At 40.9% G+C, this 13,724-nt stretch overlaps 1 protein-coding gene across 1 annotated transcript in view; it reads left to right on the forward strand.

The window, feature by feature from the left end:
• The window catches only part of KLHL14 (kelch like family member 14), a 73,532-nt gene that overhangs the window by 42,448 nt on the left and 17,360 nt on the right, over positions 1-13,724 (forward strand). Inside the window, exon 3 of the mRNA XM_077809024.1 lies at positions 9,852-9,941. Coding sequence (XP_077665150.1) covers positions 9,852-9,941 — 90 coding nt within the window. The remainder of the gene's footprint in view (positions 1-9,851; positions 9,942-13,724) is intronic.

Below are 13,724 nucleotides of genomic sequence, written 5' to 3' on the forward strand. Positions count from 1 at the left end.
AGGGGTGTGAAAAATCCACACCCCTGAATGATGTAGTTGTACCAACCGTAACCCACCCTTGTAGGTAGCGCTATGTCCGCAAGAGAGAGTCTCCCATCCACATAGCTACCTTGCAGAGATGAATTAACTACATCAATGAGAGAGCTCTCTCCTATCAGCATAGGAGCATCTTCACTTAATCATAGAATCTCAGGAGGTCATCTAGTCCAACCCCCTGCTCAAAGCAGGGCCAATCCCCAGTTTTTGCCCCAGATCCCTAAATGGCCCCCTCAAGGATTGAACTCACAACCCTGAGTTTAGCAGGCCAATGCTCAAACCACTGAGCTATCCCTCCCCCCATATCCCTAAGTGCTATAGCAGCACAGTTGTATCAGTGCAGCTGTGCCAATGCAGCATTTTTAGTGTCGACCTGCCCTAAAGTCTCACTCAGAACGTTGAATTCTATAAGAGTTTGCACTGTAGCTAGCACATTTTCAAAATTCACTTTTATTGTCCATTTTGTGTGGGAACAAACTGTTGGGCCAGATTCACTCAGCCTGGCTCAGAGAGATGCCATGTACACAAGCCCTGGTAGCTGTTATTTGCAGCACCACCACTCCTCTAAGGAATTCCAGGAGAGGACGTTTCAAGCTCTGTGTAAGGTGCTGTCTTGTGCCTAGTCTACAGAGGACCCACTGTTACATCCAGAGTCTCTTTCCAGGCACAGTTTTATTTTCCAAACATAGGGGAAACATAAAAATAGTTCCTTAGCTCACCCAGTGCTACAGCTCCAAGGAGATTTTCCCCTTTGTCTTTTTCAGTCCCTCCTGCTTCAGGGACTACTGCAGGACTCTTCTTGGCTATTTTAACTGGCCATCACCTCCCAGGGCTCTTGAAGGCACTTTTCCCCTCAGGTTCCCACTGCCTTGATCTTTAAATATGCATGGTAAATAGGCCCAATGGCCTGTGATGGGATGTTAGATGGGGTGGGATCTGAGTTACTACAGAGAATTCTTTCCTGGGTATCTGGCTGGTGAATCTTGCCCATATGCTCAAGGTTCAGCTGATCACCATATTTGGGGTTGGGAAGGAATTTTCCTCCAGGGCAGATTGGAAGAGGCCCTGGAGGTTTTTCGCCTTCCTCTGTAGCATGGGGCACGGGTCACTTGCTGGAGGATTCTCTGCTCCTTGAAGTCTTTAAACCATGATTAGAGGACTTCAATAGCTCAGACATAGGTGAGAGGTTTATTGCAGAAGTGGGTGGGTGAATTTCTGTGGCCTGCATTGTGCAGGAGGTCATACTAGATGATCATAATGGTCCCTTCTGACCTTGATATCTATGAATCTATGCCTCCCCTCCCAGTGGACTCTGGCAGCCTCTCCCAGGCAACTTACTGCCCCTACTGCTCCTGGCCCCCTTCCTTACTGATAGCTTGCTTTTTATAGGGAACATCTCTCCTCTCCTCAGATGTGCCAGATTAATGAATAGGGCTGGCTGGCCCCAGGCCTGTGGTCTTTAACGGGGCAGACCATCCTGTTACATGCCATGGTATCTGTAGGAGCCCCATCCGTAAAGGCTGCAGTAGGGATGTGATAAATCAGTGAATCACCTGGAAGCCCTGGCCACAGGATCTTCTCAGCCAGCACCACTCCCTTGGGGAGCTGTGTTGACTGCATGTGGGTTGCCCTCAGGAGAAACTTGTGGCCATCTTGTGCCACTGATATTTGCCTTGATGGACTTTCCACTGTCAGGGACCCTCAGCAACTCAAACAATATTTAGGCAATATAGGCACATCAGTGTAACTATGCCAGAAAATGCACGTCCATGGGCCCACTCTGTGTTCTTGATCACACTGGAAGTTTTGGACATTCAGAAATTGCATCAGGCTTCTTTCCATGGTTTACTGGGGGAGAAAGTAAGCCATTACTGGGTTTCTTCCTCTCCCCTCTGCTGTGTTTCTGCTGCTGGTGGAGTAGAGCCATGCTGGAAGATTCCCTTTTATTAAAAATACTACAGTATTCAGTGATAATAGTCCAAAACGTCATAGCAACACAATTATAAAAGTTGTATTTTGGAACATAACTGAAGAATACTGTAATATATAATGTAATATATCTTTATAAGGACCACTCTCAAAATATGCTTTCACTATGTGATGGAGTTCTGGCACCTGCCATCCCCATGAAGATCCTCCTTAGTGCAAAAGTCACATTTTTGGCCTCTCCTAGAAAGATTTCAGTGCTGATGGGAGAAATAGCAGCATTGGGTTCCTCTGGAGAAAACTTGTTACTAGGAGCCAGGAGGTAAGTAGAGGCCACGGTTTGAAACTACAGGATTGAGAGTTAAGCGGATGAAAGACCAAGCCTTGCGAGAAACGGGGACTCAATGAAAGAAGACTGTTAGTTTAGCCTTCCTGTGGAAACTTTTTAATCACTGGGGCTGGGATAGGATCTGTTAGGGATCTGAGATTGCTGGGAAGCCACAAGGTAAAGTTTGTGGTTGGTTTGGGTTGGAAAGGTGTGCTTCAGGGAACAGCACGGTGACCTTTGAAGTCAGTGAATCTTATTCTCAGGCAGAGATGGAGCCAAGAACAGACACAGAAAAGAGATCTACTGAGAGCAAGCAATTGGGCGTTAATTGCTTATCATGGGTGTGGGGCGTCTGCTTTTGATTCAGTGCCACTAGAAGAGGGAATGTTTGTCCTCAAACAGCTATCTTGGAGGATCCAGCTGCCTCTCATGGGATGGCACAGTATTTCTTTCTGGAGCTTTGGTGGTTTTGCTGTGGCTTCATCTCGTCGGGGACCATTCATCATTTCTTCTATGATGAGATTTTATTGTGCAAAATGTCACGCATGAGTGTTTCATCATAAGACTATTAGTTGTGACGAGATGTCATCCCTAGTAATATATGTTGGGCTCTAATTTAGAGATCATAAATCCAGGCCTGAGTGTGTATACAGTACATGCTGTTGGGGACAAAACATCACTGATGTAATATTGCATAGTTCACTGTTGTGAACAAAATGTTGCCTGATGAACTGTCGGCCTCTAGATGGTATGGACTCAGTAAAGAGTTTTTGGCAGTGATGGCAGGTGGCGTGTGTAAGTAGAGAAAAACAACACAAGAGAAAATATTCCTGGGTCCCAAAGGAGTCACTATTAACATTTCCATAATAATGTACATTAAATCTCACTACTGTACTTCATAACAATAAGATTGGCACATTTCTGTACCTTCGCATCTCAGAAAATGTAGTGGCAGTTTGGCGCACTGAACAAAATCTCTTTAAGGAGTGCAAAGAGAAGTCCACGGGTGCTTTCCGAGCAGTATCTGACTACAATAACGTCAGCATGTAGATGCACAGGAGCCAGTAAGTACAAGAATGTAAACTCAGCATCCTCCTGCTGTATCTGGGCACTGCAGATGTAAGTCCAGGTGGATAACTGTATTTTGTTATTTATGTTGGGCCAAAAAGTATGCTAGGACCTTTACAAATATATGGGCAAAACAGCCAGCACAAGGCTTATCACCACTTACGTTTCCACTAACGCTTTCTGCACAGGGGAAAATTTCACCCATGTAAGAAGACAGGTCTCTGCCCTGAAGAACTCACATTCGAAGCACTTTAAAGTACTTGATTTCAGTGAGAGCTATAGGTGCTTGATACCTTTGAAAATCAAATCGCCTGTTTAGGTGCTTAAATTGGATTTAGGTGTTTATTTTAGGCATTCACTCTTGAAAAATTTAATCAGTGGAGATTTTTTTAAACTGAGAACCATGCTGGACAAATCTTGCTAGTATTATTCCAAAAAGAGAAACAAAATAATTAACAACCGTTAGTAACTTACTTTTAAATGCTAACTATTGTTTATATTTTCATTAAAATAGAGTATGTTACTAAATAGAAAACAAAATATATAATATATTATTCTATAATATAATATGCGTTGGGTGACTCCTATGACTTTTATTTGCCCAGATGCCTCCTACTTGATACTCTGTTTAGATTGAATTGAGGGGACATGTTGAGAGGTGAAGTTATGTTGGTTACTTCCAACCTCAGTTGAATGAGGACCTCTACCCCAATGTAGATTTAATAGCGTGTGTCCATCTTGTGTGTGAGTGTTATAATGGAGGTAAGACAGGGCTGGTGATGATGTAGAGGCCACCAAGTAGCAGAGAGACTGCTGAGTCATTAGCTGAGCTGATAGAGTTATTTGTTGCTGGAGTCTCTGAGACTTAGCCTAGTAGATGACTTCAACATCTATGGGAACAGGGACTTGTCTTGATCAATTTAGGACCTGGTGCGATTAGTATTGGACTGTCCCAAGTGGTTTCTGGCTCAGCTCATCCACACTCTATATTGGAGCTGTTCTAATACTGGAAAAACAGAGTTCACAAATATTTGCTCAAATTTGAAATAGCTGATCAGTTCGACCACATCTACATGAGAACAAAGGTCTTTGTTATTCACTGTTTGCCATTCATTATTCTCCTGGTTGAAGTTTCATTCATCTTCTGATGATCAGAAAATACTAATGGGTGAAATCCTTGCTCCATTGAAGTCAATGGTAAAACTCTCATTGACTTCAGACTTCACTGGGCTAGAATTTCACACCAGGTGCTTTACATGATCAGTCATGCACCACAAATAATAAATAGTTAACCTTCAAAGTGAACAGTTCACCAAAAACTCCTAAGTTGGCATTTATTTGTATAAACTCTTTGTTGAATAAAAACAAATAGCAAATACATTAGTAAAAACCGTCTTTATGTAAATGATTTGTGAACAGAAGAAAAGGTTAACCATATCTGGTCATTTATTCGCAACAAATAATTCAACCAGCTGAACTCTGGATCTTGTTTTCGGGGTAGGTTTGCAGGTCAGGGGGATGAATATTATATCTTTGCGATGAGATAACCACAGTCCCCTGCATTTTTGAGTTTGCATGTACCTGACTTGTTGGACTAAAGGACCTACTTTATTGGTCTGCTTCTCCAAGGCTAATGGAACTATCTGGATTCAGGTTACTCAGGAAATGAAAATTATCCAGCCCCGAGACCACAATATTGACATCCCGAAAAGGCATTATCCTCTCCTTTTGTCCTCTCTTATTGACATAGTGACCATTAAAACACTCTCTTGCCCTACTTCATCTTCACAGGTCATGATGGTATACTGAGGACCTACAACAGATGACAAGCATGACTGGGGCATATAGTTTTGAAATGCTATGCTGTGGCTGGGCAGTGAAGAAAGGTTTCTTTACCTCCCGCACAGCCCCTGCAAAATCCCAGTCAAATAAACTGTTCTAGGCAGTGAAAAATCTACTTATCTAATTTGTTTATATCAAAGACCAGAGTCGGGTATAGTTTTTCAGATGATTTTTGGCAGATAAGATTGCTCAGATTCAGGCTGTGTTGTCTGAGCTCTTGGTAGCTGAGGAGGGGTAAAAGCGAGGGAGGCATGTGCGTCTCTGCCATAGCTCTCCTCCTTTGGTGGAAGCAGGAAGAAAGATCCCCATTGTAGTCCCCCATGACGTGGGGCGTGCCACACCTGTTCTTTCCACATGCTCATTGGTTGGTGCTGAAATGAGGACAAGCCAGCCAGGGGAATCTGGAGTGGGAGAAGCAAGAGGAGTTTTTGTATGGCTGGGGACTTTCTGGAGCCCATCAGAGATTGTGCCTAGGATTACGGAGAGAGTTGGCTGAGACTTAATCTAACAAAACTGAATTGTGGGAGCAGTGCAAAGCCTGGCCAGTTGTGTACCAGGGGTGTATGCCCGCTGTGACACAGGTTCGGAGACTGGGTGTGCTGTTGGATCCCCACTGCTTCTGGATAGACATGTAGCAGTATTGACCAAGAAGTGCTTTTTTTTTTTTCTATTAGTCCTTGGCTATAAGGTTGTAGCCTTTGTTTTTGGATGTAGGCGTTGGTACAGTTATCTATGCCTTTTGTCATCTCAAATATGGCCTTCTCTAATGAGTTCTGCAGGGGACACATTACTACATGTGTATATTCCTGGAATGTCTTCTACATGGGCCTATAGCAGAAGAGCATCCAGGAGCATCAGCTCAAGCAGAATGCAGCAGATCATTTGTTTAGTGGGATGTTTCGCAGGCAGCTCATTCCACAAGTATCTACACTGATTCCCGGGTCACTTTCTGTTATAATTCAAGGTATTGGTTTTGACCTAAAAAGCTCGGTACCTAACTACCTGAGAAGTTGCCATTCACCCTTCAGGCCAGCTTAGCCTCCTGGGTTCCACTTTTGGTCCAATGGAGCCTGAGTTGTTAGATCTTAGGCTCCAAGAGCTTTGAAGAGAGGGAGGATTGGAAGCGGTGATGTCTGCTTATTTTATATAATCTGTATCTGTCTGTCTGTCTAGGGTATTTCTAAGGCATTTATCACCTTGGTATTCCTCAAATAACCAGGGACCTTCTTCTTTTTTTACTTAGTGGTCTTTTTCCCTTTCTTTTAACTCTACTAGTTCATTTAATAAAGTTGAAAATTCTTGCACAGGGCTTTATAAACATGTGTTATTAGATTTTAAATCTGTTTTGAAAGTGCCTCTATCCTACTCCTTCCTAGTAAAGTGACCTTTTTAAATGGAGGGAAGTGGGTTTAGATGACAGTCATGATAAATGCGGTCATGTTCACTCAATAAAATAAGGCCCAGTGCATTTGAGGATAAATCAGTGAAATGTACAGCCCCACCTGTCTGTCTCCATCATTCATTTCCACTGTCACTTTCACAGTGGCTGATGGATCACAGTTGCTGTAAAATTAGACAGCCTTTAATCTCATTTCATCCTGATTAGCTTCTCTTTACCCTTTCCCTCTAACTCACTGACTGACACGCTAAAAACTCACACTGGGCTGTGTTTGAGCATGGCATACAAACTTCTCTTCAAATACCTTTTTCGTGGGGCAGGCAGGTGTTCACCTGAGTTGAAATCTAAAAATGAGAGTCTGAGATTCATGTTATTAAAATAAATCAGCAGACAAAGGGACAGATAGAACATTAATGAGAGTGTTGGTCTGTACGGCCAGACCATGTGGTGGGCCAAATTCTGCTCCAGTTACACCCTTGTAACGTGAATCACATCAATAGATTCCACCAATGCTATTGGAGCCTGAATTTATCTTTTGGTTTGTCCCACCCATACATTTTGATTATACAGTATGAAAAGTTAGGCTGTGTGCAAAACTAAGACACCTGTTTTTAAAAAGTTACATTTTAGAACTAGAGGGTTTTTCTCTTTTAAAGGGCATTTTTAGAGCTATAAAATCCGTGCATTCTCATAATTTTCATTCATAACTCATTCAGAATTATGAAGGACACTGAAAATGCTTAGGTGTTAAAAATGTAGCTTTTGGGATATTGCAATTTCAGGGCAAGAAGGTCCTCTCAGATACTAACTGATATTCTGCCTCCTTCAGAGCTTGCAGAGCACAATATCACAGTCGAGATTCATGTAGCGCTGAGTACAAAATGTTGCCTATAATGTTACAGGAAACTAAGCAAAGCTAGTGTAGACTCATGTCATAGTCACCTCTTCTCTTAAGGCCCAGTCCTACAGCCCTTACTTAGGTATACTTCCCATTAACTTTATTAGGCGTTCTACCTGAGCAACAACTAAAGGTTTGGGCCATTAAAGTCCAATCCTGCACAATTAAGTCAGTGAGAATTTTGGCATTTAGTTCACTGGGAGCAGGATAAGCCCTTAGTTTTCAAGGTTTAGTTGTCTTCATAAGCATGGGACTCTTGGATACATGATCATTTATGTGCATGGCAGTGGCTGAAAAACTTAAAATATAATTTCTTCCTCTGTTGACTCTTTCTGTACCAATGTGGGGGAGTAAACAAAGTAATGCAAACACAATGGGGAACAAATATTTGTGTGTGATGTATCGTGTGCATTTTGTTTTTTGGTAAATGCAAGATCTTTCAGGAATTGACTAAAGGAGAACAAGACTGAGATTGGATATGGGTACAAGTCATTGGCTTGATCCTAATTTTACAAAATAACAGAGTAGCCGTGTAGGTTTTAGTTAGTGGCTCTGATTGCTGCGGCTGGAGAGTCCCTTACTGGCAAGTAGAGAAAGAAACACTGTTGTCCTATGGAATACCATCTCATCTTGCAACGCAAGCTACATCAAAAATAGCTAAGGTCCAGTTTATAAGATAAGGTTTACAAAATGGGAAAAGTGACTGAGATTTAAAGAATGGGAAAAATATTTTGCATTTGGGAGAAACACTGTGCATTGACTAATAAGATATCAAAACCTCTGGTGTTTAAATTTGTTCAGCATGCTAGCAACCTATATATAGTAAAAAGCCCTATAGAGTGTCTAGTCCCAGTTACTTCATGGTTGTATAAAATTTACCAGTAGCAAATAACCTTCATTAATGCATTTCCACTAAACCAGGCTGCGTAATTTAAGAATTGCTTCACTTATATGGCTTGTAAGAGCACAGACTATGAAAACAATATTCGACCTTTACTAAAAACTAAAAATGCACCTTGCATATTCATCATTGCCTTGCAAAAACCTCAAGTAAGAAGCTTAAATGAGCCCACTTGATCTTTAAGAAAATGTGTCCTAAATAACAAAGCTATGCATATTTCTTGTTATTATTATTTGCATATGCTATACTGCACAACTGCATTCTGAGAAAAATAAAAGATAATAAAACAAATGAAATGAGAGATATATCACCCAAAATAATCCAAGTGTGAGATAGGCTGCTTTTTTTTTTTTTTTTTTTTTGCATTGGCAAAAGAGCACAAAGTAAGAGCTGGCCCTGAGTCATATTGATTTCCCACTACAGTGGTTTCCTAAGTGCTCTGTTGATCCGTGTCAAGCAATAAGTTCCCTGCCTGTACATGCACATCACCTCCCCATTTGTCCTCACCTAGATTTAAGGTGCCCATATGATGAGCTGAACAAGGACATCATTTTTCCTACTGGTGTCACTGGGCCAAAACTACTGCATGTGGTATGATAACTAATACCATGTTAGTTTATATTTACCTTACGATATTACAATAGTGCTGTATAGCACAGATCAGCACACGTTATGGTCTATAAGCATTCTGGTTTTATACCTTAGCTCTTGCTGTGGAAAATGTAAATGAAAAGAAAAATAGAGTCTGATGGTTTTAGCCAATCTGATGGTTTTACCCAATCCTAAAAACACCTCCAAAAAAAGGATATTGCAAACCTAATACCACAGTTTTGATCTTTGTTAATGAAGGGCTTCCTGATTAGATGAATAGAAAATGTGTGGTTGTCTACTAATGACATTGTACAGGAAATTAAGCGTATACATTTGGAGAAAGCATTAAATCAGCAGGACCTTAATTTAAAAACTTAAAACTGTATGGAAATGCAGCTTGTTCATTGCTGTGTAATAGAAAGCTACTGAACACACAGACTCTTGCTGTGGAAGCATTGCCAACAGAACAAAGCTGGGATGAGGCTTTTTTAATGTGTCCTAGCATTTTCTGTCTTATTTTTGGAGAAATATCAGACATCTTGATCCATTTTCGTGTGTCTCTTATTTTTAGAATGCCCATAGATGTCAATCAGACAGGTGTGGGTGGTTTTAGTAACATAATTCATGTAACATGGTTATTCTTCAGTAATTTGCAGGATACTCTTATGTGAAATTATTGCTAATCGATTGGATTTTGGCTGTTGCTAATTCACTGCACATACATTTTAGAGCTATGCATTACCTACATATCCAGTTCCAGATTTTGTAGAGTCATGTTTTGTAACTTTGCTAAAGTAAATATTTTTAAATAACCAGAGTGCTAAGATAGAGATTGATAAAGAATACTTTGTTTTATTTGCAGTTATGCCATATAATAGTGCCCATCACTGTGTTGTGGAAGTAGAAAACTTCTTGTTTGTTTTGGGAGGAGAAGACCAGTGGAACCCGAATGGTATGTACACAACATTAAAAGAGAGCATGCACAGATTCTAATCTATCACATCAAGTGATGCAGTAGGCAGTGAATGATTCTGATCGAGTTATTGAACTGGTTAAGATCACTTATGTCCTAGCAGTGACATAATAAATATCTGGAGCTTTAGTTTCTCCACCACTCCTCAGGTCCCGTCCCTTGGGAAATGCCACAGGCATCAGAACAGACTCTTTCAAGTGAAGGCATCAGGCAGCAGCAGTTAAAAATTTTAACCCTCGTTTCCGGTTTCCTTCCAGTCATAATACAATAATGCTGTTGCAGTCAATGAATGCTCTCTTTCCAATGTCTAACCAGACACTTGCAGCTAAAGTTGTTAATGTGTTAATTATCTAGAGTCTCAAGACTCTTAAACTGGTCCTTTTTCTAGTCTCGTACAAAAGCTTTCCATATAGATTATGTGCTGCTACCTTCTTTTGATTTGATTACTTCATAAATTTACTGCAAAGAGAAATTAAACAATTTAACAGGCTTCTGAGCAAAGCAAAAGGAGAACACTGTGCTTTGCAAAATTCACAAAATTGTCAAGACATTGTTAGAAAGCTTGCACATGAAGAACGAGCTGTAGTTGTAGCAGTCTGTGTAACAGAGATAATTATGACTGAGAAACCATAAAGCAGCTTGCAGGTACACATTTTTACTTTAAAACACCAGAAGATCCAGCTGAAATTACATATACTGCATATATTTTATTGTGAATGGCCCATTTCAGCATCTGCACTAAACCAAATTATAGAAAATTGTTACATCTGTTCACTTCCTAAAATGTGAGACAAACAATCCAGTCCACTCTATAAGCATATTTCCGGCGCAGTTAAAAACATCACTAAATGTCTTGAGAGATAAACCCTTCATCTCTGTTGTTGAATCTCCTATATTCTAAGCAGGAGCTTGTACATGTTGTTTCATTATGATTATTATTAGTATTGGGTAGTTCCCAGGCTCCCTGGGTGTTGTTTGGTGCTCCATTGTGCTAGGCGATGTACATACACAAAGTAAGAAACAGACCCTACACCAAAGTGTTTACAGTTAAGTAGTCAAGACAGACTAAAGGTTTGAGAAAGGAAGTATAAGTATTCACATTTTACAGATGGGGAAACTGGGATTAAGTGATTTGAGCAAGGTCCTACAGGAAGTCTGTGGCAGTGGCAGGAATTGAACCCAGCTTTCCTGACCAGACGGTCCACCAGTCCATCCTTCTTAATATCTTAAGTGCAAAGGCATCTAAATCAACTATTAGAGACTGAAGTTCATTCTGTTAGTTGAAGACACTCCCCCTAGGAGTAAAACAACTTCCATGTAAGAAATTGGCTCACAGGATCAAGTTTTTCAAACTCTGTAAATACCAGATAAAAGCAATGTGTGAACAGAATGGATCTGGGACAGGAGCACTAGTGATATTGGTCATCACTGTACACATATACCACAATAGAGATGGATCTGATACATTACAAAAAATTGGACATGAATATCATCCACTATACGTTGTCCACTTATTTCTGGACTTCTTCTATACTCTATTTAGACTAAATAAAGCATGTCATCACAACACACACTAGGCCCAATATCATTTACATTAAGGCCCTTTTATACAACTCTGGCAGTTTAAAGGAGAGTGGGGGCTAAAATGCGTGTGAATGTAACTGACCTGTCAGAGCAGTGTAAATGGTGTGTAGTGTAAATGAGAATTCATTGTTCGTTTCTTTGTTTATGTGAATCAAAATTGGGCCTTTATTGCTGCTTCTATGTTCATTGGATGGAGGTTCTCATAGGGATGGGAGAAACTAGGGGTAAGGGGCATACAACTTGGAACCTCTAGAGAGAGTACCTGGACCCTCCAGGACATATTTTGGACTTCTTATCTACCCTGGCAGCCTGAGAGCCATTGTGTCGTTTGCTGCCTCCTCTCATGGCTATGCAGTACCAGCCACGAAAGGGACTCGGTGGGGGTGAATGCTGCCAAGAGCAGCACTGGATATCTGTGGGATCTGTAAGGGAGTACATTGCAGAATGCAGCTACTCCCTGGCAACACCTAGCACTGCCTCGCAGAGCCCTGACTCTGCAGAATTGAGGCAGAAGGTCTTCTTGCAGGATTTGGGGGAGGGGGAACAAGCTACAGCTCCCATTCACCTTGCACAGATTTGCCTAATCTGACTCTCCCTGTGCTCACTTCACTGGACAGGAACAGCAGCCCCTTTATTTTCAAATGACGGTCAAAGTATCTACATAGTGAGAAATACTTCCTCACGTGCACTTCCAGGCTGATGTGCAAGCAAAGTGGTGCATGCAATTTTCTTTCAAACTGAATTCCCAAGAATTCCCAAGAATAAATAATAAATAAAGAAGAATAAATCCCAAGAATAAATTGGAGGATCCACATTAAAGCCTGTTGTGCTGGGCAGTTTGGAAACTCCTGTGCTAGCACCAGTGCATAATGTGTTATGAAGTGTAGGACCACAAAATCAGAGGTGTGTAGAGTAACAACAGTTAAAAAGCTGTTATACCGCCAAGGAGTTCTGAGGGCATAATAAACTGTGAGATCTTTGGTGTGTAGTATCAATAGCAGCATTAGAACCATCCCAGAATTCAAGCTTGTATTCAGTACTTGCCCATGAACTGTTCTGTAAATCTACTTTTTATAATATAAATATATATAAACAGATTTTAAAAAAGACCTGGAATTAACATGACGTGTGCCTGCCTACTGCCAACCCAATTGCTTTTCTTGTATGTTGTATCTGTTGCCCCAATCTTCATCTCTTCATCGTTTTTACAGATTGTAATCTCTTTGAGGCAGGGACCATGGGTGAAATCCTGGCCTCACTGAAGTCAATGGCTGAACTCCCATTGCCTTCAACAGGGCAGCATCTCACTCTCTCTTTTCAGATATATTTGTGTAGTACCCAGCAAAATGGGGCCTCAATCCTGATTTAGGGATATGCTGGATGTGGCAGAAAATACTGCACTTTTCAGCAGTCACCTACCACATCCAACTCTGCAAGCAACATGCTCACACAGAGTACAGAGGATAAATTTCCAGAAGTAGAAAACAACATGTTCCTTTCTCTAAATCCTTGTAGAACACGTTCTTAAATTACAGATAAAAACTATGGCTGGACCATTGTTCTTATCTATGAGTTTGATGTTTACAAATGCATCCTGGGGTTTGTGTACAAAACAAGAGGCAAGGGGGACCAATCCTTTAGATGCTCTGACAATGTCAAATATTCACCTTGCAGAATACGCTCTGATCATTTATTTAACTGTGACGTATACGGTTGGATTATCCTGCTGTCTTTTGGAGCCTCTAATTCAATTTTTTAGTCACACATACATAAACAAAGGTTTCTTTTTCAGAGACCCTCATGTGTTGAAGTCTCAGGTGTTACACAGAAATTGCAATACACTCTTTTGCTTCAGTCTTCTTGCTTTGATGTCAATCTGTATGTAAAATAAGGTGCAGTCTTAATATCATGAAGGCATGCATACAGTTCTGGGGTTTGACAGCAGGGATAAGCTAGTTAACTAGCTTATGTTGCTCATGTTTCTCATTTTAGCTAACACACTTGGAATAAGACTCTAAGAGTATATTCTCCCCCCAGTGCACACGTATAACTCCTGCTAACTTACACCGAAGGTGAATAGTAGAATAAAAATAAAATAGTGTAGCGGTCGCACAACATGTGTTAATGGTCTGTGTAACTCCTGGTTATTTAAACAATCTTTCTCACCCTGCTCCAAAT

Source organism: Eretmochelys imbricata, chromosome 2 (assembly GCF_965152235.1).
Source record: "Eretmochelys imbricata isolate rEreImb1 chromosome 2, rEreImb1.hap1, whole genome shotgun sequence".
In the NCBI taxonomy this organism is placed as follows: domain Eukaryota; kingdom Metazoa; phylum Chordata; order Testudines; family Cheloniidae; genus Eretmochelys; species Eretmochelys imbricata.